This window comes from Drosophila kikkawai, chromosome 3R, assembly GCF_030179895.1.
Source record: "Drosophila kikkawai strain 14028-0561.14 chromosome 3R, DkikHiC1v2, whole genome shotgun sequence".
Lineage (NCBI taxonomy): Eukaryota > Metazoa > Arthropoda > Insecta > Diptera > Drosophilidae > Drosophila > Drosophila kikkawai.
In genome coordinates, this window is record NC_091731.1 from 32,520,685 (window position 1) to 32,547,792 (window position 27,108).

The 27,108-nt window shown below is 43.9% G+C and overlaps 2 protein-coding genes and 2 long non-coding RNA genes across 7 annotated transcripts; 1 reads left to right on the forward strand and 3 right to left on the reverse strand.

Moving 5' to 3' along the window:
- LOC108082685 (uncharacterized) lies at positions 1-10,945 on the reverse strand. 2 transcript variants are annotated; one of them, XM_017178199.2, is made up of 8 exons: positions 10,772-10,945; positions 4,951-5,630; positions 4,604-4,884; positions 2,509-3,138; positions 2,187-2,431; positions 1,953-2,125; positions 1,107-1,230; positions 1-653 (listed from the first exon to the last, which is right to left on the reverse strand). In XM_017178199.2, the coding sequence occupies exons 2-8, from the start codon at positions 5,448-5,450 to the stop codon at positions 522-524; spliced, it is 2,085 nt and encodes a 694-aa protein (XP_017033688.1). In that variant the 5' UTR covers positions 5,451-5,630; positions 10,772-10,945; the 3' UTR covers positions 1-521. The 2 variants fall into 2 exon arrangements, with proteins under 2 accessions (XP_017033688.1, XP_017033680.1); XM_017178191.3 differs by lacking the exon at positions 10,772-10,945 and adding an exon at positions 10,434-10,497.
- On the forward strand, positions 6,032-6,558 carry LOC138928877 (uncharacterized). The gene is made up of 2 exons (XR_011445281.1): positions 6,032-6,114; positions 6,175-6,558. It is a non-coding gene; the product is annotated as an uncharacterized lncRNA (long non-coding RNA).
- Positions 6,160-7,058, reverse strand: LOC138928876 (uncharacterized). The gene is made up of 2 exons (XR_011445280.1): positions 6,555-7,058; positions 6,160-6,485 (listed from the first exon to the last, which is right to left on the reverse strand). It is a non-coding gene; the product is annotated as an uncharacterized lncRNA (long non-coding RNA).
- A 10,228-nt stretch (positions 10,946-21,173) lies between the features above and the next one.
- On the reverse strand, positions 21,174-26,143 carry LOC121501898 (uncharacterized). 3 transcript variants are annotated; one of them, XM_070286841.1, is made up of 3 exons: positions 26,020-26,143; positions 25,779-25,959; positions 21,174-22,099 (listed from the first exon to the last, which is right to left on the reverse strand). In XM_070286841.1, the coding sequence occupies exon 3, from the start codon at positions 21,864-21,866 to the stop codon at positions 21,180-21,182; it is 687 nt and encodes a 228-aa protein (XP_070142942.1). In that variant the 5' UTR covers positions 21,867-22,099; positions 25,779-25,959; positions 26,020-26,143; the 3' UTR covers positions 21,174-21,179. The 3 variants fall into 3 exon arrangements, 2 of the variants coding, with proteins under 2 accessions (XP_070142942.1, XP_017033839.1); XR_005990725.2 differs by lacking the exon at positions 21,174-22,099 and adding an exon at positions 25,581-25,719; XM_017178350.3 differs by lacking the exons at positions 25,779-25,959; positions 26,020-26,143 and adding an exon at positions 22,138-22,154 and having other exon boundaries at positions 21,174-22,080.
- Positions 26,144-27,108: the final 965 nt, after the last annotated feature.

The following is a 27,108-nucleotide window of genomic DNA, read 5'->3' on the forward strand; positions in this document are numbered from 1 at the left end:
TTATATTTGATCTTTTTTTAGTTTTCGTTTTCCATTTGCATTTGCATTCACATGCAAATTGTATTTATTTCTGCGTTTACAATTATTGTATTACGTCAAATTAGCTTAATTATTACAAATACCGAGCACATTATTCCCATGCCGATTCTCCATGCGAAATATAACACCAATAATGTGTCCTTAATCGAGTAGAGCCTTCCGGGCGCAGAGAGGCTGCTAGCGCATAAATCACATGGCGTATGCGTAATTTTAGTATATGTATATCGAGTTGCATATACTTTTTGTGTTGGGGCCCTATGTATATGCTGTATATGCAAATGAAATGAATTATAATCATAAATCTATGCAGTTTTGATTTGGGCGAATTTGTAATCGGATTTGTGTGCGGATTGCCGCAATATAAAATACGCAAATATCCATGCATATTCAGTGGCCCTCTCGCTCGATTGGCGTTGGTAGTGCGGTCTGGCTTTTGGCCACAATGGGGATCAGTTGCCATCGTTTACATCGTAGCCTCCGACTCAGTTGCCGCCGTAGTCCTCGATGAATGTGTCGATAATATAACGCTTTACCTCGTTGATGGAGGTGCGCTTGGTGCTGCACTGCAGCCGCTCCTGGTGCTCCGGCAGGACGAGTAGTTGCTGCAGCTCCCCCTGCGACGGGCGAAAAAGCGAAAGTTAATGCGCATAAAAACCATAATTATCTGCCCAATAATTGTTTAATTCGCATTGTACCATGGCCATGGGGCGTAATTATTATCAATGGCATGCAGGAATCGTATTGTTTGCTCTTTTGGTTTTAAAATGAATGAAAGTTTTATGACTTTTTTTCTTAATACTTTTTAAATGATACATTAACAGAGTAAAATGGGTTTAATTACAAATTTTTCTGTTTTTTAAGCAAGTATTGAGTGTTTTTAAGAAATCTGTGAAGTTTTTAAACATTAAGAAGACTAATTCGTTTGTTATCTAAGAAAATATGTCGAAAGATCCTGTCTTTAGATTTTATACGAATTTAGTTTTTGTCAAACTGACATTATAAAACCCCAAAATATTAACTGAAAACCAAGAGATATACCTATTCAACTAGAATTATGCTATACTCACATTAAAGCCGCGTCCAATTTCCACATCCGCGTCCATGGGAAGAGTGAACAGTCGCTTGGAGACAACGAAGCTGTTTGTCCACGCGCAATCCACGTAAATCGATATGAAATCGCCATTCTGTATGCTGCACGCAGGCCGAGGGATGGAAATAACAGCAAAACAATAATAGTAAAGTGAGCTATTCGCAAATAATTAAAATATATATGGATACATATAGTAGTGCCCGCCTTGCATGGGGAGTTGGGGGCCACGCGCTGACAGTGAGAAATGTGCCCACGGTCGATGACAAATGGCGCCCACTTGAACCGAGTGTCAATTTGGTTGTGTGTTTCGTTATAGGGAGCAGAACTCAGAAAGCAAAAAGCAAAAAGTAAAAAAAAAAGGCCTTCGATATTCATATACAGGCTCTGTCGATACAGCAAAGGTGGAAATAATAGATGTAAGGATAAGAATCCATATCTAAAAAACGAAAAGATCTTGAGAGCTTTTTGGTATAATATCTGGGATTGTCATATTACATTATTAATTAACTTTTAAATCTAGAAAAGCAATGTTAAAACTTTTGTCGCTGCTATTAACTTGACCACAACTGTATTCTTTTTTGCCTATGTACTATTTGCATGTGTGTCAAGTGTTTGCCAGTGTGCGTTTCATGGCACAAACATTTATGCTAATAAATTGAAAATGCAAATAAACGAAAGTGTCAGCGTCGATGGCCATCAGATCGAAGTGAGTGCCACTGCCACACACCCCTCCCACACACACACACACACCACCACATGGAGGAAACTACCTACCGTACAGCCCCCCTCTTCCATCCATCTACCCCCCACAAGGCACACTCACCTGATGGCCACTTGATGCCAGCGATAATCGTATAAATTGAATTTCACAGGCAACATTTCCGTGGCATTGTCCCGCTCAAGGTACAGACGCAGTCCATCCTGGCAGGCCTCCAGATACAGATTGTGGGTGGCATTGCGGATGGAGAAGATGGCTGCCGTGCTCCGCGTGTCGTTCTGAAAAAGTCAGCTCTCAGATTTATATCCCTTGAAGGACCCCCTCACAGTGTTTACCCACCTTAGCCCGCAGCGTTACCATCAGGGTGAAGTTCAGGAGGTTCCTCCAGCTCCGGATGTAGCCCATATTAAAGGGCGTCGAGGGTGTTGGGCTGTAGGCTGTGCCCATTAGTCCTGTCGTGGTGAAGTCCGCATTTGGATACGGATCTGGGTAGCCAGAGGCAACTGAGGCATCCGAGGCTTGAGTGGGCAGGTCCTCAGCCATGGGAAGCTTTTTGTAGAATTTAAGGAGATCACTGATATCATCTGGAATAGAGTTTATTTTCCGAATATATAGAACTAATTTTAAGTCAGGATCCTAAACAGAAGATTGACCAACTCACCGCTGCACTCGAAACTGTTGCAGTTGCGCTGCTCGATGTTGTAGCCCTCGCAGAGCAGCGTGGACAGAGCCACGCTCTTGGCCGGCTTGCGTTTCTTGTGCTGATTACTGGCACGTGCCTTCCTGCTCCCAACTCCAACTCCACTTACAGTTCCTGCCTCTCCACCTCCTGCATCTCGGTCATTGTGTGCAATCGTCACAAACCTGACACTTTCGTCGCCACCTGCTGCAGGTGGTTCATTACCGCCGCTTGTTTCTCCCACGGGGCCGGAACTGGGATGAGCATGGACTCTGGTCGGTGGCATTGCTGTCGTTGTTGCTGGGTCGAATTTATGCAATGTCTCGTCGCCAGTTGCTCGCATTATGAGCAGGTCGTTCTCATCCTCGTCATCGGCCAGAATATCGTTGTTGCCGTCCCCGAATGCATCATCGTTACATGCCTCCTTGGACGCGGTCAGTTCAGCCTCTTCTGCCTGCTGTTCCTCCTCCTCCTCGTCATCATCATCCTCCAGGTTGAGATTCATGTTGATGTCCACCAGTGGGTTGTCCAGCAGACAGCGACGGAAGCGCTGCTGTACGCCCTGACCGCAGGTGACGCTGCACAAGGTGAAGTCGCTCCAATCATCCCAGCCTGTAAAATGATTGGCGATTGTCCAATAAACAGAAGTTGAACAGGTGAGAGAGAGCATAATTATGAGAGATTAACCCGGACATTCATGACACGTATTTTTTAAAGCATTTTATTTTTTGTATTGGTTTTTGTATCGTGTTAATTAATTTAATGCTGCTTTGGCTATGCGGAAAATAAATAAAACTATAATAGATGGGATTAACTATTTAATTAGGCTCAATCTAGATGGATTATTAAATAAAATGGGTGTTTAAAAGTGGCATGTTATTATAGTATTAATCCCATATTAAGATATTTTTTATTAAAAAATCATTATAATATTATTTAAGTATTTTAGGTATCTTAGATTTCTTTGGCTACAAAGTAGTGGTCGTTCCTATTCTTCATTTCTAAAAACCCATAAAATAAGACATCATCGTGCTAAATTTTTGTGGTATCCCCAGCTACCGGGTGGCTTCCTTCCAACAAGGACCTTCTCCCTTTCAGTGGGCTCAATTCACGCCAGATCCTACTCGGTGAGCGCATTGCCGCTTGACACAAAAGTCAAGTGTTGCTTCCCTCGAGTGGCCATGGTGCAGATTGTCGGCTTGAAAGCCGCCAGCTCCGGCTGCTCCTCCTTCTCGTTGGACGACATCTGCTGCGTCATCGAGAATTTCCCTTTTTTTATTCTATTTTATTTTATTTTGTTCTATTTTTTATATTCGGTCCTTCGCAGCACTTGGCCGACTGGGGCGGCGATTACTATCAATCTTCATCAAAGATTAATCTGCCGACTGGGGCTCATGGAGTAGTCACAATAGACCCACGAATAAGCCAAGTGAGTAGTGAAATTTTAAGTGTTCATCGTATTTCACTCTTGAATTACTTAAAAGCCAGAAAATACATAAGCGGCTTTAAATAACATAGTCGCCTGCAATTATGTTGCGACATCCGAGAGGTCGGGGGGCTAGCGAGCGAGTCTCTGGTGCCAATTACCACTGATTGCCCCATTTGGAGCCTGGCCTGGCTCTGGGAAACTGTAGCCGGTCCGGGAGCTCATCCAATACTGGACAAACATCCGACCGGAGCGATTTGCTGGACAATGCAACAAACTAACAAGCGAAATGCGATTAAGTAACGGAAGCAACGGAAGCCGATCCAGGCCACTCCGGGGAGCGGACAGGAGGCCATCGAGTGGGGAAAAGGATAAGTTCACTTGGAAAAAAATAGGTCAAGAGTAAGAGGGTTATAGTTATTAAGAATGTATATCTTATACTCCTATATTCTTGATCAGCCTCAACAATACCCTTGAATCCAAAACCTACCTATCTTAAATCTTTAAAAAATCTAAAATAAACATGTAAACTAAACTTTAATTAACATTTTCCGGTTATTAATATCTAATATAATTAATTTTCTTTCTACATGAATGACCAAATTTTATTTACTGTGTAGGTGGTAGGACTCACAGGAAGTCGATGCTTACCCAAGTGCTTCCAAATATGATTCTCGAACTGTGGCGTCCAGCGGTGCAGGCCGTTGACGCTGATGTGCAGCACATCACTGGCTGCGCCCACTGGCGGTCGCTGCAGCTGCCTGGCTGCCAGGATGCCAGCCACACCTCCGCTCCCACCGCCGCCGGTGGAGAAGGATGATGCTGCTGATGCTGCGGGCAGCAGTTTGCCAAAGGCAATTAATTCCGCCGGCAACATTTTCAGCATGTTATTATCGAAGCATCGCAGTGGTTGGAGGGTTGCATTTAGCTGCCTGCGGAAGAGTGGTTAAGTTTAAGTGGACCATTGGACAGTGGACAGAGTCACCATGACTACATACCCCTCGTACTGGAAGGCTGACTCAGCACCGCTCCAGGAGCTTCCGCTGCCGCCGGAGCCCGTGCCAGAGCCTCTGGCGCGATGCCCCGGGCTGCCGGACATCAGTCCGGAGGCCCTAGGGGCATCCCCGGCACCGGCACCGCCATTGGCCACCTTCAGCAGGGATGCTCCCTTGTATATCGTTTCCGGCGTTAATGTTATTAAAATCGTGTCCTCTGCCGGTGCCTGTCCCTCCAGATCGTCGAAAAAGACCCGGGCGGCGAGGGCCTTGACAATCACGGGACTGGTGCGAATCAGCTCAGCCATGCCCTTGTGGGCACACGGATTCACCGGACCCGCAGTAGTTACTGTCAGCAGCTGCAGGATGAGAAGCAGGAGCAAGTGCAGTGGAATAAGGGGTAACATGGCATTGGCTGTGGAATGGTGACGACGATGGAAAGGCACCCGCGAATAGATGTCATCGGTGCCCATCACGGGTGCACCTGGATTGCGCCGCGCCATAGAGATCCTTTATCTGTACGCGTGTCCTAGCGCCACTCGCCCGTTGGCATGGCAACTTTTATCGCTGCGGTGGCTCAATTTACTTTTGGCAAAAGTCACGTTCCGGCTTTGATTCCACTAGGTTCCGGTCTTCTCCAGAGCAGCAGGGGCACTTACACGGCTCCGGCATTCATCGCTGGGCTGCGGAGAGGTAAAAAATAGAGCGTTATTGGGGTTGCGGGAAAGCAAAAGGACAAAGGCACAAAAGGGCAAAGGTACCGAAGACTTCGCCAGCGTCTCCACTTTTATTTAAATAATGGAGCCAGGTTTTGCATTATAATGGCTGCCGGCTGCAGTTGCCATTGCTACTTTCTGAGATGATTTATATTAAATTTTACATCGGTATTTTTATGCAAATTTAGCTTGGTTTTACCTTGAGGAAGCCTTATATTGAATTTAAATATATATAGTTTCAGATTTTAAATCTTTTTAGGTAAAGAATAAATTGATTTTAAGTATTTCATTATCTGAGCTTTGAGGATATATATGATCGATAGAAATGATAACAGGATATACCACCGTAAACTAAACGATAGCCGGAAGTACTGACAGTAACCTCTGGCAGGAAGATCGAGATTTCCATTTGTTTTTAAAAGCTTAAAGACATATTTTCACTCAATTTAAAGTAACTTTTCCAAACATATGGCCATTTATTTGAAAGTCAAACTAATGTTTTTATTTCCAGATTTATTTAAATGCAAGTAACTACTCTGTGCAACCTGTGGGACATAGTATTTGGGGAAATTTATTACGGCAATAAAAGGTTCGCATGGCCACAGCCGCATGTTCGAGGGCCAAGATTATTCCCGAACAGAGCCAGGAAGGGACATCAAAGTCGCCGCATTCGCTTTCATATCCTGGTGCAGGAAATAAATATCTGGATTAAATATTTCTGCAGGCACACAATGGAATCGCACGAGGCCAGCCAGAGTAGAAGCCAATGGAAGAGGAAGGCTTCGGTCTCTGTTGTCCGTACTTTGTACTCCGTTCTCCGGTCTACCGGACGCAGGAGAAAAAGTTAAATCCAAAACATAAACGTTGCAATCAAATAGAATTTTTACGCACATAAGCACTGCAGATTGCCATGGCCAGGACTCGCTGGGAACAATAATGCACTAGCAACAAAACATTTTCGTTGAGATAAATGTGGGCTTCCACACGGCGGTGGCGGACCTAACAAAGTTGCATTCCGTTTCGAATCCGGATGCTCTCTCTGTGGCATCCTTCGTTCCCAGTGGGAATTGCAAAGTGAACAACAGGAGCAAATATGGAATGGAACTGAATGCAAATGCGCCGTGGCGAGCAAAATTGAGCCCTCAATTGTTTTATGGCGAGGACCGATAGGACTGGTGGCCCAGAAAAAGCTGAAAAAGCGGGCCAAGTCAGCCATGGAGCGACCGAGTTACCCAGTGCCGCCGCTACACTCTGCTCATCCCGCTCTCCCCTTCGATTTGGGACGTTTCCGCTTCCGTTCCACTGACCAGCCGTCGCTCACTCAACTTTCAACGTATTCTCCGGGGGCGGCAATCAGTGTAATTGTTATTGTTTTTCCCGCAGCCGACAATGCCGCCAACGCCGCCTTTATTGCCATTAATCCATTTTTTTTTGCTCTCTCTGGTCGCTGCTCAGTTGAACTTTTGCAAATTGGCAAAGTTACTGCCAGCGACAATCTGTTAAAAGCTTTTGAATTCCAAATAGACTTGGCCAAGGTGAGCGGCAGCGACTCGCCTCTAGGACGTAAATCAGGCGGAAAAGTCGCTCCAGCTAAGCCAAATGCATATTTTATGCGCTCCACGGCTGACGGCCAACTTTGCGGTGATCCTGCGGCTGGCTGAGTGGCCATTGGGGAATACTTTGGACATGGCATCAAGTCGAAATTAGTATTGTTTTCGGCTCTTATGGTTTTATGGTTCGCCGTATTGTTCGGTCTGTTCGTAGACCTTCGGAGAGTCAAAATCGAATCCACACACACTCATCGAGTCGAATTCCCTTTGAGGGCCTTTCCGGAAAAAGGAAACATCAAAAAACATGCTTCCGCCCACGCTGTGACACTTGAAAATAGACGGACATTATTATGAACAAATTGAAGGCAGGGGGAATGTCATTCTAGCATGTGTGCGTGGGTCGGCACTGAGGGAAATTTCGGGGTAAACAAATTTTTAAATAATACTCTTCCTTAATTTAATGCCTAAGTTAGCTTAATTATCTTGGACTTCTGTGGCTTCCCGCTTAAAAAATAGCTTATAAACAGAGAAAACTCACTACTCCCTGCTTAGGATGTCTACTATTTATTTTGCCAATTAAAAAAAAAGATTTTTCAATAGATTCCCCAGGACACTTCAGACACAGCGTTGACCTTAAAATATTCAGTTCGAAGGCAGCTTAATTTTCGGCTGTGTGTGGCAGCTTGGGTACCATTATGGGCGAGATGCTCGAGATGATTGAATATCAAAAGGCAGTTGGCGCACGCAAATCTCCGGCATGTTCCAAGTGGTCCCTGCCTCCCCGCCTGACAACAATGTGAGCAGCAGGATGCGAGTTTAACAAGTGCGGCTCTCTAAGGACTCGTAAAACTGATAGCTACAGACCCTCCACCGATACCCAACCTCCGGTCGAGTTTTAAAAGCTCAGCACGTTTGGCCAAACTTCCACAAGTGGTGGTGGTGGGTGGGTGTCCTTTTTTGGGTCCTTTTCTGTGGGTCTCCCTCTCTCACTGTGAATTGGCCAGCGGGTATGGGGCGACAGAAATATTCTGTGCCCAAATTATGCCTTGAATTCCAGGGCACCATGCCAATCCGTCGACCCTCGGAGTGGAGAATCAAACTCACCAAAATCCCGGGCAGTTTCACACGCATACGCAATTATCCTCGGGGACGACTGTCGCCTTTTATCTGTGCGAATGATTAAGCTCCAAGTGTCTTAAAATTAATTTTATAACGCCATCAGGAGCCCAGGGACGAGTCCCCATATCCGCATCCGTATGGGCATCCGGGCGTATGCGTAATCTCCCCAGCCATTAGCTGGATCCGCACAAATTGTGTTGGGTGTTTTGCTCAAATAGTTGAATCTGTTTTATCTGACACGCGCCATCAGAAGCGGTAGGCGAACTATCCCCGAGTTACTTGATTCCAGCGAGTTCGGATATGTAAATCACTTGCAGCAGCAGCAGCAGCAACAGCAGTCAGGACGAAGTTCATCCAGGAGCACGATAGCATTCCTGCATAAGAATTTTACCTCCTCTCTGCGGCTATATTAAATTCCGGTTTTATCGATTCTCTCTTGGCCCTGTCTGCGGCAGGACAATGGGGGGGACTACCATTCATTGCATTTGCAGATAAGCTTCTCCTCTTTGACCACAAAGGTTACTTCCCATTTCTCATGCTAATCCCGGACTCAATTAACCGAACTACCTAATCCTCGTGCACGTTTAAATCATAATAAATTGAAGCAAATCCACTTTGTAACTAAGCAAATATTTGTTGGAGGGGATATTTCAATTTTCGGTATTTGAATTATGCAAACTCATTTGAGACGAAACTGAATTTATTGCCCGAGCCCCCAAAAACAAAGTCGAAAGGTTTTCAGCTTCAGACCAGCGCCGGATCCGGATGCGGATGCGGCTTCCTCGCCGCTTGCTGGGAAATTTATGCGCACAATTAATTTTAAAATCCGAATCTCAGTCAACAAGAGGAGGAAGCCGGTCTGGGGCTAGCTCCCTCTCTGTTCAGTGAATAAAAACCAGATAAAGTATACCTGCAGTCGATTATATTGGCGTAAGTCGACAGAGACAACGACAGGGCCAATTAATTAAAATCCGAGTGGATTATTTGCCGAGCGTATTTGCTAATTGGGGCAGCTCGGGCTCGGTCTCCGATTAGACTCCTCCGCTAAGTCAGGAGTAGTGTCAGCAGTTAAACGTTAACCCGCCCGACTTAAGTGGCCTCCGCCTCCTTTCAGCTTAATGAGCACTTCGGATGCGGAGTTTATAGTCGAGGTCGGGCCTCGTTTGAGTTTCCAGTTCTAGAAGCCCCCACAGCTCGTTGCAGAATTGTAATTATAATGCCACTTAATGGCCAAAGAGCGTCTCTGTGGCTGTTGTTGCTTGTTGTTAATGTTATTGTTTCAGTGGCGGAAGCGGAAGAGGGAGTACATGTTCCCATCTCCTCCCAGGGGCCACCGATGGGGTTGTTAAAAGGATTCGACAATGCGGCCAAAGGCTGAAATCATCCCACGATTGAGGCTCCTAATCAGTGCATTATGCGGACGCCCTTTGCCCATTATCCATTATCTATGCTCGGATTATTTTTATTGCATTTGGGCAAGAGTTGCGCCCGAGATACTTTGCGCTGACTGAGCAAAAAGTTGGGGCCCATTACCGGGGACTGCACATTAACCAATGGGTATGTAAATGGCTCTGCCCCTCCGGCTCCCACTCGGCTCCACTGCGCGCCATTTCCCCCATTTTGGCAGGACTGACAGACAGATAGACCGACAGGATCTCCAGCCAACGGGGAGGGCGGGCTGCCAACGGCCATTAACAATGCAATTCCGTAACAATATGAAATTGTGGCTACGGAATGGCTCAAAGCAAGCTGGCTGCTCTGCAATTAAGCAGCAGACTGGCACTCGCATGAGCGACCGCCTGAATCAATCTCCAGGAGTCGGCCACAGACGTCTAGTTGTGGAAAATATTTGCCATGGTACTTGGCATTTAATAAAATTCAATTTGATGTGCTTTTGGGATATACATATATGGTTTACCTAAGCTGACAGACATTCCTTGTCTTAATTTATCCAGAATTGTTCTTAGCTCACAGGGTAAATATATTTTTTAATTAAAAGGAATAACAACATAACATTTAAAGTTTTTATTAAAGTCTTTTTATGGTTTTTAAGTTTATTTTTGTTTACTTTCAGTTTAGAAATTTTATTCTTGATGCTCACCGAATTTAAATCCGTTTTTAATCTGTATTAGTTCATATTGTTTTGTTACCAATAAATTATTCATAGATCATAATACCCCTAGAGTTCGGGTAATATATATTATGCACACTCTGAACAACTCATCATCGGGCTGTCATTAACATTGCTCGTTCAACATAATTTCACATCAGCATTATATTGGTTCTCTTGTAATCTAATTTGAAGGGGAATTGTATTGGCAAAAGGGAATTAGATTACTTTGTGGTCGCTTTGTTTCACTAACTGCATTTTATTTGTTTTTTTTTTTTTCGTTGTAACTTTTGAAGGGTTTATTTATTTATTCATTGCACAGGGCTCACCATATTTGCTGGCTAATTAAATTTCGCGAATCCACAAGAGCACACTAATTACAGTTTTTACGGTTTTACCACCACAACATCAGCGAGCGAAGCGCGGAGTTTGGAGTTTTGAATTCAGAGTTCAGACAGAGTTCGAGTTTTCCTGTTTTCCGAAGCTTCAAATTTTCCGGAGAAGCGCCACGAACCAACTGCTTTGGCTCTGGCCTGAACAGCGCCTTTTATAGGGCTTCCAAAAATCCGGACAAGGGCGCCTGCGCGGATAAGGCTTGGAATGCGCTCCCTAGCCCGCTTCATCCTGAGCCGGCTGTTTTGCTGGCTGTCCGTAGTTTCAAGTCCGGAGTCCCTAGTCCACACAGTCACTGCTCATTTACTGCCCCGCCGACACCGCCGCCCCCCACTTGAAGGCGTTTGTTTACACGAGGACAGCTGAGGTCGGGAGGACAACAAAGTTTGAAGCCATCCAAGGCACTTGGCACTTGGCACGCTGCTGTCATCCCGGCGCTAAGGAGCTGCACTCCATCTCCAGCGCCGTGCAGGAGGTTCATGTGGATGTGTACTTGGTGGTATTACATTGAAGTTTTAATTGAATTGCGGCTGCAAGTTTTTAACTGCATTTTGCTGCGAGAAACCCCCTTCTCCTGGAAAAGGTGCGAGAAAAAAAAGTTTCCCACAAACTTTTCAGCTCGCAAGTTTTTCACTTTTCATTTCTTGCCTTGGCACTGCCAACATACTAGCTTGTGCTGATGTTTAGCCCCTTTTGAATGCAGTTAACAAATGCAGGGAACTCTGCCAGGACAAACACGCATTCAAAATAGCTTTGGCCCGCGCACAAATACGACCGCGGTGCCTGCAAGTAGGCAACACCGTTTTCATTTCCTCCTTTGGCCAGAATGTGTGTGTGTATGTGTATGTCCCTGCAAAGTGTGTGTAAGCGTGGGAATCTGTGTCGAACACCTGTTGTTCGCATTGTTGTTGCAGCCTTATCGCCTTCTTGGTCGTTTCGTTTATTTTGCGAGGCCGTAAAAGTTTTGATTTCACTCGGTGTGTTGGTGTGTCTTTATTGTTTTTACTCCGTGAGAGTCCTGTGGTTTTACCAGGAAGCCTAAGCTTAGGATTGTGTATATACTAGCTACTATTATTAACCCAGATCTATTTAATATTTTACCTTTCATGAAATCTATGCAAGGATACAACTTAAAGAAATACCATTATAGCATTGGTAGAGTATATAAAAGCACCTTCAGAACATAGATCAAGGGGAAAAAGGCCCTATATGATATATAAACCAAAATTTCCAGGTAAATATCTAAATCAAAATCATGTCATATCTTAAGAATCAATCAAGAGAAAATATATTTATATTACAAGCAAAAATTTATCTAAAAACCATGTAGGGTATTCTGGTGTACGTTTCGCTCAAAACTAAAAACCTATTTTTTCACTGTTATCTGCTATGTTGCTCATGTCGCCCCTTTGTTGTGCTGTCGTCCTGGCTGGCAGGGCTCTTAAGTACCCCCACCAGGTGTTTTGATTTATTGCGCTTTGGTTAAGTGCGGGCACAAACTTCATTTAAGTCCCCAGAACCTGGCGAAAGTTTCTTGCCGGACGAAGGACTGAATGGTATATCCAAGGGAAAGATCTAAAACAAAGGTAAGCCGGTGTAAAAGGACAACTTTTGGGGGATGGGGAGGAAAATATGAAAGTGATTGCTTGATATTTGTGGAAGATTTAATGTTACTAACTTGGTAAATTAACTTCCTTGCCAGATAATTATATTTAATAATTATCCTTTCATTTAATTGTTAAGTTTTAAATTATTAAAAACTTTTATTAAAACTTTTAATAAGTTAAAATAACTATGTTAACTATTTATCTTTTCATTTGTTAAGTTTTAATAGTCTGAAAATATTCAAAGGATTTAATTTTAGGTGAAAACCTGGCAACAGCCAAATTAAATTGGAATATTGTATGTTGCCTAAGATGTTAAAATTTCCAATTTCTTAAAAAGGCTCTCTTGCCCAATTTAATAGCTGGGGGAATACCCGCCTGCAATTCAGTTCAAGAGGCATTGGCCTAAACTTTGTTTGAATCCCATTCACACCCAATATGTGCTGATTATTTATGCCCTTTATCAGGGCTAGTGCTAACCCATTTAGCCACACAATCGCCAAATCGCCAAATCTGCCACGCCCCACAGATCCTTTGTTCATCCGATTCGGTTTCCAGTCCGAGCTCTGTGGAAGCTAATTACAATTACGGCCCATAGCCGACGGGCCACATCGAGAGGGCAAGAGCGCTCCAAAACATAGCCATGCATATTTAATTCTCGCCGAACAGAATGCCAGCTTCCACTGCCCTTCGCTTTCTCCACTTCCCCCCCGACAATTCTTTCGGCGTTGTGCAAGTGTAACTTAATTTGGTGGTCCCGGGTGGGGGATTTGGAGTGGGTGTTCCAGGACAGAAGGCCAAAAACCATTTGGAACATGCACAATTTTGACACCATCCCAAATCGGCCCAGTAACAAGTGCCATTCACATGGACCAGGCGATTTCATGGCAACTCAATTAATGGAGCATGATCTTAATGGGTTTCTATAGGCCTCACCAGCCAGTTCTGCCCAAACCCAATCCAGCTTCTCGAACACATGCCTCTCTCCCGCTAAGTGCGCCAAATCAGCAGAACTCTAATTGGAGGCGGATGCGGCGGCATCCGTTCCCTCATAAAAAAGGCAGGCTGCCGGCCAAAAAAAAAAAGTCTACTTTAGTCGAGGAGGGCAAGGCCAAAACATACACTCCTCCTCTGCTTCCGTTCGTGCTCTCCTGCCCCTTTGATCTGGTGTGCGATGAATTGGTGAACGTTTGCCGAGCAATTAAGTGGGCAGGCGTCAATATTCCGATGAGTTGGCTATTGCTTTATTGGCCCCCAGTGTGGCTTTGAAGTTGGCTTATGGGTTAGGGAAAGGAGGAGGGTCCTCTTAAAATATATATCTAAGAAATCGTAATTGTTTGGGATTTTGGTCTGTCTTAATTGGAAAAAGGATATAGAGCTTTTTAGACAAAATTATTTGGACTATTAATGGTTTTTTTGAATGCTTTTTGAAAGGGATAAATATCGAGAGAAAAAGTTTGATATAATAAAATATCGGTATATCAATGACCTTTGACCCTTTCCCCTTCATCTCACATCAATAGAGCTATAAGAAACATGACCCTAATCGAGACAACACTTAAATCTGTAGGGTCATATCATTTTCACTTCTTACACAAAAACGAGTGCAATTCTGGGAATATTTAAATATTTATTCAGACGAAACGAGAGCAAAGTGGTCGAAGGCCCACGTGATTTTCGCTCTGGCAACCGAATGCAATCAGAGGCCATAAAGTGTTGGCGGAGGCCAGAAGGCAGAAGGAGCCGGAGTCCTGGCAAACGAGGCTAATATTTCAGAGGCGCCCACGCCGTGAAGCAATTGCTTTCCGGTTTCAAGTGTTTAGGGGGCAAATTTCGTAGGAGAGCAGCTGCTGGCAGTCGACAAAATACAATTTAAACCTGCAGCAACAAGGACATGGTTTCCCTTTTTGCCAGCATCTTTGTGCTATGCAAATTTTGAGCTGCGTTCTTGGGAATATCTGCGCACAATAATCTTATCAACATGGCATATGATATGGCATATGGTGCAACAGGATGGCGGTTATGGCTGTTAAGGGTTAAGGGAGCTCCGCTGAACCGCAACCACTTCGCATATTGCGGCTGACAGGCTTATGATGGATTGCCTGTGAGCTAACTCCCTGCCGCAACTCCCCGGGTTGGAATGTTACGATTGGATTTAAATACATATTTGTGTTGATGCGAGAAATGTTTGTTCTTTTTAGTCCGATTATAAGGGATTCGATTCTGAACAAAACGTCATTTGATATGCTTCAATTTATGTACGAAAAATATTTTTCTTTTTATTCAAAAATATATCAGAGGTTTGGGTTTAGGGGAATAAATAAATAAGTAACAAGGTTGAAAGTTTATACTTTGATTAATACTTACGTTACACAGTTTTAGATTTAAGTAAGCCTGAATTTTAATTAATTTTCAACGAACTCTGGCTTTAATGTCCTCTCAAAATACCCCTCGTTATCATTGTTAAGAATTCAACCTTATTCCATTTCGTTTTGGCTTCTGCGAGTTTATAATAAAAGCTAACTAAGTTATCCAATCAAATCGGCATGCTCATGTCATTCTGCTCACAATTTCTTTGTTAATCACCGAATGCCTGGCAACAGAAATTCCCAAAAACGACTGAGCGAGGGAGAGGTCATGTCCTCGAAGGACCTCCAGTTTTCGCTGCCGCTTGCTGTTTATGTTTTGTGTGCTCGTTAATGAGATTTATTGCTGAGCGCTGTTACAATATTCCCCATATCAGGCAGCAGGGCGGGGCGGGAGCAGCGAGACAAGCAATTTAATTTTTAATTTTCCAAATGAATGCGTCCAAATTAGGCTCGTTGTTGGGGAGATTATCGGAGGAGGCAATGCACGTGAGTGGGCTTAAACGCGGATGGCGTCCGACAATCAGAGATTGGCGTCCATTAAAGAGCTCGATTTAGTGGAGGAGCTTTTGGGGATACTCGTCTATTAAAGCCGCCTTAAAGTGAATCCGGGTGGGTTTTATCGCTTCACGGATGAGCGGACGGGCAGGCCTGGTCGGTGTGCCCATTCCCTTCACACTTGACCGATATTCAATTACCCTGCAGAGCGCCAGGATATCATCGTATGCGAATTTCGCATACGCATTTCGAATTTTCGAGTTTGTTTGCTTCCCGGCCATTATTTGCCGGCCGTTTAAGGCCCAACAACGCAACCGCTCGCTCCTGTGACTGATGAAGCTGAAAAGCCTCCGGCGCCGCTGGCCGAACACACAAAAAAATCGCGTGTGAAAATGGGAATTTCCCTCCTTACACCCCACCATAACCTCTGGCGGCTGTGGTAAACGCCGCTCATTTGGCCAGATAATTTATTTTCGCATATTAATTTTACCAGACTCTCGGACAAGTCCCAATGGGAAATTTGTGATAAATGAGCGGCGCTTAAATGCCCGAGGATTCCCCCCTTTCATCCCAACTCCACCCCTCCCCCGGGCGGTCCAAGGAAATTATTATCCTGCATCGCCCATTAGAGTGTGTGCTTGAAGATATGCCACGTGTTTGCATAAGTGAGGCTATATATGTGTGGCTACACTGAAAGAAGAGGAGTCCATCGCCTGACAATGCAGAGAAAAGTACCAAAATAATTTATGACTGAATGTTTTTCAGTAATTTATGGGCATAACTTTGGGTAATTATTTACCAACTGAACAGGTAATATTTTTGTCAGAAAAAGTTTATAACGAGATAAAGATGTTAGGGGTGGCAGGAGAGTGGAATTGATATGATTTGAGGTAAATATCGATACATAAAAAGAAACATTTTAAGTAATCAAATTATTACATTAAAGATTTCTGCTATTTTGCAGTCTTTATTGCTACATTTTGTATTTTTATGCCCTTGTACCCTTGCGGGGTATTATAATTTTAAGCAGAAGTTGGTAAGCTCAGTGAAGGAGCCATTTTTGAACCTATAAATAATATATATTCTTGATCAACAGTCATAGGCGAATATTTCTAGCCTTGTCCGGAAGAAAATTTTCTTTGAATTTGACGCTTTTTTGATATTTTTAAACTTGAATTTTTACGAACAATTAGTGAGCTTTAATTTGTTTTTCCCAAACAATTAAGTGAGCCTTCTTCCTCATTTTCCATTAATTTTCTGCAGTGTACAACAGTCGCTTATTTAATTGCTTTTTGGACATTTTTTTTCGAGCGGATCTCTGGCGTTGAAAACAATGTGTCATATACATCACAGATACAATGTTGACGTCTCCCAAAATCGTGGAATTTATCAGGCTTATACGCGGCCGACAAGGCCATGAAAATGGATGATGGATGGCAGTCTGCTAATGGAGAGAATAAAATAAATTAGTTGGGGGCACTTTGGCGCAACCCCTTGAACTATAACCCCTGATATCTTATCACTTATCTCATTAATTGTCATCTCTGTTCGGTTCTGTTCTGTTGTGCAAAATTCCTTGGCCTCGCAACCGGAAGTATGCCATGCGCAAGATGCTTCGACATTTTCCAGCACGACGGCTTTATTAATTTCCTCAATAACAGGCCAGCGGAATGGAACGGTCTTTCCATACATATTTTGTGCACGGCTCGTTTATTGAAAAATTCTTTAGCCATCACACCGAGAATGGCGAGCTTGACAACGGCGGCAGAAAAACAGCAGCAGCAGGAGCACCAGCAGCAAAAGCAGCTGCGGGAAAAACAGGAGTCACTCGAAGGACCTGCAGGCTGCACTTGCTGGCGCTGTCGCATGCCATTGAGAGAGACGTGGAAGTCGGAAAAACATGAAAGCACGCCATCAAGGATATGGGTTTCCCCCGATGGAAATGATGAAAGACGAGGAAGAATTATGAGGTAATATAAAACATGTAGGTTCTCTAGGATTTAAATCGGTAATTAAACTGGACTTTGTGGAATGTTTCTGACGGTATTATTTAAATGCATAACCAATTTTCTATTTTGGGAAATTTTTAGCTGTAATAATAATCACGATTTAAGTTAAATTAAAAGTTATATAATCCAATGTTAAAAATGTCTCTAAAAATTCCTACAAAACATTCTTTTATTTTCCACCAGACTTTCTTAAATTCCGCGAACGTAACTCCCATAACTTTTATACAAAGTTTGCGCCACAAACTTCTGATTTTAATTATGAAATCCATTGTCAGGGTGTCAAAAGAAATATTTCGAGGAAGAGACAAGCGACAGCAAGGCGGAACGAGAACGATAACAAGGGTCGGCAAAGTTTTGGGTGGCAAAACCAACATTTGTGATTTGTTTTATGGTGTGACACATTAGCGAAATTGCGCTAAATTATTTCGGGGGCTATAAATTTAATGATGCATTAAGCGCGAAGTTTTTAAGGCGTCGCATCCTGCCGACGCCGCGCACATCCTCGGGGGCGTCGTTCGTTGCTTCATTCGCCATCCAGATCCATTCCCCATTCATTTGCAATCATTTGGCGGGTCGTGACTCCAGTTCCCGCCAAACCGGAAGTTCCCGGCCGCTTGCCAACTTCCGTCGACGCGTCGTTGGGAATTTTAACATTTCAACTTGGCACATTTGGCGAATTATTCAAATTCTTGTCATTGCAGCGAATAAGAAAAAAATAAGGAAAAAAGGAGAGTCCCCCCAAAGAGAATGAAATGAACGAAATAAACTAAAAGGCAAAAAAAGATATAAAAGAAAGAGTGGCTTCTGCTGGCTCTTGGAAATTGGCAAAGATTTATGTCAGACAGTATATATATATATATGTATATATTTATATATATACAGGGGACCTTTCAAGCGCAAATAAAATGTTTGCTCACATTTTTGTAATTTGGAGAAAAATTGCTCGTTTATTGCCTGGGCATGTTTTTTCCCAGGATTCCCGTTTAAATTCAAAGCTGGGAATACCAAGAAAAAGAGGACGAGGAGACGAGGACGACAAGTGTCGCATTGTTTTGCCTTTCTCTAGTGTTCTCTCTACGGCTTCTTCTCAGTATTCCAGACGCCTTTGCCTCGCTCTGAATAATTAATATTGCGCATACGACGTGTTGCTCCTGACTGACAATCCTCCTCGGCCAACGGATGCCGCTCACTTTATTATGCTAATCAGCGACGACTCTGTGCATATGCAAATTGCAATATCTATCTGCCAACGAACTCCAAGTCATTAGCTTGCTGGGAAAGCTGGCAAAGCTGGCAAATACTACGAATACAAGCCACTGAGCTGAGCATAAAGCATAAATTATAATTACTTAACGCCACATAAATCAAAATGATGCGAGGCAAGCTGAAATGAAATGATTCACGATAACCATAGCAACAACAGCAAACAGTGGCCAACAAAGCTAATTTGTCAAAGTTATGGAGACGTAGAATTTTGCACAACATCGGTGAAACAGAATTACCAACAGGAAAAGTTCATGATTTGTCAGAGAGGCAAGTTGAGTTTCGGTTTAGAAATCGTAAAGAAATCAAATTGAAGGATGTCAGGATATTGAAAAAAAAAGAGTTGGGGAGTTTAAGGATTAGGAAAATTGGAAAATTAAATATTTTGCATGTACAAACTTTTTCTTAAAGAAATCTAAGTTAAAGTTGTTTGGAAATTACAGAGAAAAATATTTTATTTTTCCCTTTCCCTGTGTTTAGTAGTTGATGATCAAAACGTCTGTATATCCGAAGCCTGATCTTAACTTTATTTAATTATTTGTCAACTTAAACACATCCTAATATATAGTTCTTAAGATTACATCCTATTTTGCAAGAATTAAACAACAGCCATCTTAACAACTGCTTATTGAACTCTGGGGAAATGTGTTCAGTGGCCATCAAGAGGACATTTATCAGTGCCAAGCGGAAACCCCTTTTAAAGGCCAAGCCAACAGGGCTCCTGTTGCTCAGCAGGATGTCCTGCTGCTGCTGCTGCTGTTCCTCCTGCTCCTGTCCCGCCTGCCCCGACCGGACATGGTTCTCCGGACTTGGCTGCGGTTCAAGAAACTCACAAGTGACACTTGCTCGAAAGATAAATGCGAACGTAACTTTTGCCATCAAATGTTGCCAATCTACGGCGGAGTTGTGCTCTGTCCGCCTGTAGTCCTGTTCACTGCAATTTGGCCGGTCTACCTTCGTTCATTCGCCACTCGATTCCAGTCCGCAGGACCCCGGGACTGACACCCATTCCGGGCTCATCATTGGCAAAAGGAGAGGCCGAGGAAGTCACATTTACTTACTGATTTATGGCCGCTTCCGTGCTCCGGGTTTTATCTGTTGAGTTTTTGGCGTAATCATTTCAAGTCAAAATGTTTTCAAAAGGCACACTCACTCCGGCGCGGCACACTCGACAGTGGCCGGACTCGCACCCGGACCTGGGACCCGGATCCGGTCCGCAATCCGGCAAGGGCTCGTTGATAAATGACAGCAAGTTTATCTCCACATTTGCCCATAAATTGCGCACTACAAAACTGCAGGACCTTCGACAGGAGTTCGCCTTTAAATTATGTTTAGTGCGAAAGGATTGCAGTTAGCATATTCAAGCGGAGGGCTGACGGGCCCGGAGGGGAGTTCTGAAAGCGACAGGAAACGCCTCATATGTCAGCAATGTCGGCAAATAGCTGAGAACTTTATGGGCGGACAATTTCTCGAATGAATACCAAACGTGTAGAAGTCGTACAATGTGTGAATATAGCCTGTGGGGCTGTTATTCCAAGAGAAATATTAATAAATAGCTGGAGAAGCTTGGGGTTCCTTTTTTCTTTCTCACGCACTTTCTCTTTACAATGGAATAAAAAAGTTTGTTTATGTTTTGATACAAGGTAAGCAACAATTTATCCTTTTGTGAGGAACCCTCTGTAAAATTGCATTTGCATTTGCTAAATAATTTACGACGGCTCACCCCTTACGCCACACACACACACATATGGGTCCCAAAATTGCCTTGGGGGCAAATGAAATTGAAGACAAATGGACCCAACTGACCCGAAAGAATTTCATTTTCATATTGTTGTGTTTATGGCTTGGCCTCGCCTGTGGCTCTTTTGCCCAGCGCCAGAGAGGGAAGGCCCTGCGGCCAAGAGTTTTAAAACAAACACCAAAACCGTTCAACTAATGACCAAACGGAGAGGGTTCCGGGTGAGGGATTCCGGGTGGGATTTCCCACTGGCCACACGCGTTGACGTGCTGTTAATTAATATTAAACTCATTTCCACATTCTGGCATTGAAATGCCAGAAGCAAACGCCGAGCAGGAGGCTCCACTCTTCCTCCTCCTCTCCGATTCCGGTCGCGTTTCATTGAATGTGTGTAATTATTTTCACGGCTGTCCAGGCCTGCTCCTGGCTTCTATTTCGAACTGTCCGAATTTACTAAGCCCATTAGCAGTGTGTGTGTGTGTTTGTGTCCTTTACATACGTGTCCTGGATTACTTAATGAGAAAGCAGTAAATTCCAAGGGATTCGCATGTAGGCGTCACATAATTCACGCAAATTGTGTTTGCCATTTAAATTTAAGCGAGTTAAGTACGCCAGTGATCCTGTGTCCCGTGTGTTTGCTTGTTGATTTCGCACATTACGCATACGCCCGTCAGACAGGCGTGTGCCCTTAATTACAATTAATGCTGATTGCCAGGCAGATCACGCAGTTCCCTACGCAAAACTAATTAAAATGTTTATCAACTTTGTAATTGTCGCACCCCGGATGTGCGAATACGTGATTGTGAACAACCGGAAGGGGCCACCAGCAATTGAAACGAAATTCTTTTGTGTCACGGCTAACCTCTTTATTCATTGACTTCCAGCAGCAGGCTGATGAGCTCCATGGGCGACTTCTGGCACCGGCTGGCATAGGCCGCCCGACAGTCTCCGCCCCGCCGGCCATAGTGCTCCGATTTGTGGTACTCGCGATCCGAGCTGTGTCCCAGCTGGTCCACTGAACTGGATGGGGTAAGGACTATGTCCAGGACCTCGCCCAGCAGCCCGCTCTCGTGGTCCATCGGCAACGCCGCGTGCTCACAAATCAGCCGCAGGAGACAGCTCCTGCCCGGCAGGCCCATGTTCTCGATGACCATCTCAATGCCACGATAAATAATCCAGCGGTAGAGCGCTCCGTAGTTGGAGGAGCTGTCCTCCTCCCGTCCCGTTATGTCCTGCGGCTTCAGATACACTCTCGTTATCTCCGTGGAGTTGGTGGGCAAAAAGTACTCCGCCTTGAGCACATAGCCCGAGGTCACCGATTCAAAGTGCAGGTTTTCCACGGGAATACCAATGCCGCCGATAAACTGAACACGCGTGGGACTCGTTGGGGGAAATATCAGTGATCTGCTTAAGCGCTTCAGGTGGCTTCCTCCGAAACACAACTGCAGCTCAGTGAGGAACAATCCTAATACCAGATAAGCGATCACAATTTGCAGCCTCATTATGCTTCCGTTCAGTTCGAGAATTACCTGAGAACTGAGAGCAGCCAGCATCTCGGATTTTCACACCTGAACGCAATCACTTTCTTCGGGGCGCCGGCATTGGCTTGCGCTTTCCCACTGTTTGTTTTGGACCACGACGAGGCTTTTAAGCCCGAATCCAGTTCAATTAGTACTTTGGTGGCAACTCACTGATCTAGTTAAGGCCTTTTCACTAACGACCATGAAAGTGGCGCCGCGGCATCCAAGTGCATCATCAAGAATTATTCTAAGAATAAAAGTTGGCACTGAAAAAAATGATTGACTTTAAATAAAAGATATTTACAAATTAATTTCAATGAGCCAAAACTATTTTAGGCATGAAAGTCTAAGCAACAAGAAGAATAAAATACAAATTATTAACTGGAACAAGCTGTTTTTGAAGCTTTATATTTTTATTAAAGCTTTCTTAAACTTCTTTTAGGTTTGTTACTTATCCTTATTTAGAGTTCACAGTTTGTATTAAACCTTCACTTTGTAGGATTTCCCTTTAGTGATTGCAAACAACTAATAAAATCAATATCATAAAGAGCTTAGACCCCATTATATGTATTAAGATAAATGTACAATGTTTAAAGACTCAAAAGCAAAAGCAAATAGCTAGGGAATCGTACTCCCCGAGGCACTGTAAATATTTACTCCATTCATACGACTTCCACTTACTACACAATCGCCTTATAGCCCAACGTAATCCAACTAGTTTAAGCACTCGGCAGAGTGGGTTAAATGCAGGAGTGCATGAACTAGGGGCAAAAGGATGGCAAAATGCGTATAAGGACTCGCATGAAATGTGTGTGAGCATCGGCATTAAGACAGTAAGCGGAGTGGCGGTGCCGGGATGATTGGGTCTTCTTCCACGTCGTCGTCTGCCGGAATGCGAAGCGGAAGTTATGCCCTCAACGACTTGAGTAACTTAAGTGAATTGCTGTTGCATCGGCAGCCCCGGTGCAGGCAAAGCGGTGGAAAATGCGGGATGAGCCGGAGCACAACTACGCTTTTTTCCCCAGGGCAGCAGACGAAACTGCTCTCCGGGATGCGGATCCCGCTGGGTGGCGACACTGACCTGGACAGGAAAACGAGGCAAGCAACGAGCGATAGAGATTAGAGTGCAGCGAGAATGAGCACGAAAAGTACCAGGAGGAGGCTTACACTTCTCCCGAGGAAAGAGGAAACGCATAAAAATGGCAGAAGTCAGAGGGAATAACTCCGAGAGTGCCCCGATTAACGACCTCCTGCTAGACTATGCATTGTGTGCTGAGCTATTTATTAAATGAGCGATTAAGCCTAGGATCAACATGGGTGGGCAGTTATATATATTCACTTTTTGAATCAAAACCAAGTTGGGGAAGTTTGGTTTTTACACCTAAAGACTTGAGTACATTAGAAAATCCCTGAAATATAGTTGAAGACTAAGTAATCGAAGATTAAAGTTCACTTAAAGCATATTAAAAACTACCAAGAAACTGAAAAGGTAATTTAGCCTCAGCATAGATTGGTTTTCCCTTCTTTTTTTGTGGCTTCAGTGGCAAAAGCAGAGCACCGCGAGGGCAATAAAAAGTTGGACAATGCAATGCGGCAACCTGAAACTTGGGCGGCGAACAGAAACCGCAACGGAGGCCACGAAACTTTCACCTGCAACACTTTATGTTCCTCGTTACCTCGTGCCTGCTACTACGAACTTCGGGCTAACGAACATGCAAATTTAAAGTAAAAGTTGGCCCCAGGGGGAATTGATATCGATTCCGGTTCCCTTGACAAGCCAAATCAATTATGTTGACAAGATGGTAAAGCGCTTGCAGCGCAAACTAAAACAGTTTAAATGCCAAAGCATTTAGGAGGCGGGCGCACGTGTCGTATGCGTAATGAGCGCTGTAAACAGAGTGATGCATTCATCACACAGCGTGTGTGCCTGTGTGAGTTTGGGTGGTGTGGGTGCTGGTGGCAAGTGTCGTCGTCACATCTTGACCTCGCAGAGCCTCGAAATTACCTCGTTAGTGCTCCAGGGTGCCGTAAATCCTTTTGCTAACCGAGCAGGAGAACTCGTCGTCGTCGTCTGGCAAATGAATGTGTCTTACTTATGCTTATTTAGTTTGGGCTCCGTACAAGGAGGCTGAGGAGGAGGAGTAGCAGCAGCAGAACTAGGACTGGTAGTGGGCGTGGGTAATGAGTTAAATTATTATGCAAACGACGGCTCCATGTCTTGAGCTGGAAATGTGTGCTCCACATAAACAAAACACTCGAAATGTGTGCCGGGGACAAACAGAGCCATCAGCCACCAGCCACCAGCCACGAGTCAGCAGAAGTCAGCCAAAGAGGAGCAAGGCGGCATAAATGTAGATTAGCTCTTGGAATGGGCAGCATCCTCCAGCGCCCAGCTACCAGCTCCAGTAACCAGCTCCACTCAGTGCAAGTGGCATCATTTGGAGCTCTGTACGGATACCGTGCTCCGTGCATCAATGCCAGCCATATTATTTATGGACTTTGCACACAATAATTGGCAAGCTTTCCGCACCAGAGCACATTGGTCAGCAATTGGGATCGGAAATCGGAACGGTAGGGGAATTGGATTCTCTTGTTTGGGGTGGGAATACCCAGTGGGGGGGACTGGACGTCACATTGCTGGTTCGTTGACTTCGGGCCATTTGAATGTTTCTGTGTGTTTCCAGGCTATAAAAAACATCACTGGGCAGGTGTATTTGGCAATCAGCCTCGAATTGATGATTGTTATGGAATAAAAGAGATATATTCATGATTAAAGAAGAAAATGCATAGGGCGTTGCACATTTGGTTGTATTTTATATGAGTTCGTGCAGCCAAAGTAAGGTTTATTTATACAATATTTCAAAGAAATATTATATATTTAAAAGAATTTATTTAAAAATAAAAAATATATTTCCAATAAAAAGTATCAAGTGTAATAAAAACAAAAATGATTCAAAATTCATTGACAATGCCACTGTAGACATTGATGAATATTTGTTATATTTCCTTTTCCTGATATCCTATATCTTGGCACAGGACTTAGGACATGCCAGCAGACCAACGAAGCGAAATCAATTTACAAGCCAAATATTTGGTCCATAACAAGGACACCAGAACTGGGTCTAATTATGCATGGTCACCATGCGGGTCACTTGCCAAATTTAAATGCAAAGCCTGATGGGTCAAAAGGTGTCCACGTGTCCAAGTGTCCAAGTGTCCACGTGTCCGAATCTGTGTCCGCTTGTTTGCCGTGGCCCCAATGCTCGGATGTGGAATGTATGCAAATGACCGGAACACAGCAAACATTTTAATCGGCAATACATACTGTGTGTGTGTGTGTGTGTGTAGAGAGTGTGTGGTGTGTGTAGTGTGTGTAGTTGCGAGTATGTTTGTGCCTTTTGTCAGCGTTGAATTGTCTTTGCCTGTGCTGCTGATGCCCAATGTTGTCATGTGAACTTAAATGCTGTGCCAACGGAAGCGAGTCGAGATAAATCCGAAACCTGTGCAAAAAAAGCTAACAAACAGAGACGAAGCTGGCCAGATTTTAAAGGGGCTTCAGTTTGACGTTAAGAGAGGCCTGCTGGGAAGGTTTGGATTTGAATTGGTTTGAATTTATTGGAAAATACCATAAAATCCTTGAAATTTGTTTTAAATTTTAAAGTTAAGAAACCCCCAAAGAAATCCTTCTGGTGTTGCCCCTGCAAGTCACACCATTTTAACTTCAGCCAAAACTGTTATTAAAAGTTTCGGGACTGACCGAAGCTCTTTATTTAGTTACGGAACCAAGAACATGACTCGAAGCCCTTTAAATGATATCAAAACGAAACGCCCAGAGAGAACACGACAGGCCAGACCAGGACTGAAAGAGGAGGATGGCAACTGGCAACTGTATTCAAATATTTAATCCACCCGTTCAGACTGCATCCACAATAAGCCCACACTCACCCGCTCGGTGGGAGCCACATAAAGAACAGCTGTGTCCACCGTGGCGAATTTCATGACACACACCATAGGATGCCGGCTGCTGCTGGCCTTTCCGTGTTTAATTGAGTTTGAAATAGGTGCCAGAGTGAGCTCCTCCCCCTCATCCTCATCCTCCAACCTCTCTGTCAGTCGGCGTGGGGCCCTGAAATTGGCTTAGTTGTGTGAGAACGCCCTTCTTTGAAACAGGAAACTTTGGATTTACATATGCCGCCTGCAAGCCTTTAAGCTTCCGTTTTAAATCTGCAGCTGCTGCCGTTGACGATTTGATTTCAATTTTGATTTAATGCTCCTCGGCTCCTAAAATATTTGCGGCTGGCATAAGCACTGACGAGTCACTCGTAAAGTGGCCACCGCCTCCCTTTCAGGCCCAATGGAATTTCAAAATTTAAGCTGTAATCGCCCAAATCCCTTTCCATATGCCGCTCGTGCCATTCCGTTTTATGTTTTTCGCCCCGCAATCCTTTTTGGCCAATTCATTTATTTCAATTGTTGCCGGCATTCCGCTGCTGCTGCTGCTTCTTCCGACGACAAAGGCCGTAGTCGTAGTCAACTATACGGCGTAATAAGCACTTTTTATGCCGGGCGCATTGTGAGCGCGGCATTTTTATTGTTTCCGGGGGCAACGAGTTCGGTTTTGGGTGAACAGTGGGTTATACTACCTGATTTTGGGTGGTTTAATAAGAAAATGTATATAATTTTTTAAATATTTAAAAGTTAATAGGTTCTCGAATAATTTATAGGCTTAGTTGGGAATCAAGGATTAATCACTTTTCATATGTGCAAAAGTTAAAGAAAACCTTTAAATCAATTAATGAAATATAAGAGCTGTTTTTGAATACAGTTTTGTTCTAATATTTAGAATTTTGAAATGATTTTTCCGCATGAATTATTTATAAAAATTAAAATTTAAATAACTTGTTTTAATACTTGTTTTATTTTTGAATTAATTGAATTTTCGGAAGCTATTCTGCTCTAGTTTTAATTAGATTTTATATAACTTTTCTTTAAAATAGTCTTACAATTTCGTACACATTTTTCGTACGTTATAACCACAGTATCGGTCCGCTCCGCCCACATGGCAGCCCTGCCCCAAATCAGGGCGTGGCTGGAGGCGCGCGTATTTGCCGACATTCGAAACCGCTCTGAAGTTTTTCCAACATTCGTTTTATAACCCGAAACGAATAAAACAAAACAAAGTTTGCAACTTTTCGCCGACGACTTTTTGTTTGGCCCTTGTTTGAATGACATCGTTGTCTCCTGACTTATTTTTATGTGCCAACGCCAAGCGATT

Coding starts and splice junctions, on each gene's coding strand:
- LOC121501898 (XM_070286841.1), bottom strand. CDS start 21,866: ATGCTGGCTGCTCTCAGTTCTCAGGTAATTCTCGAACTGAACGGAAGC.
- LOC108082685 (XM_017178199.2), bottom strand. CDS start 5,450: ATGGCGCGGCGCAATCCAGGTGCACCCGTGATGGGCACCGATGACATC. Junction 3,139..4,603: donor TCATATTTGGAAGCACTTGG/GTAAGCATCGAC, acceptor ATCATTTTACAG/GCTGGGATGATTGGAGCGAC. Junction 2,126..2,186: donor TGGTAACGCTGCGGGCTAAG/GTGGGTAAACAC, acceptor TGACTTTTTCAG/AACGACACGCGGAGCACGGC.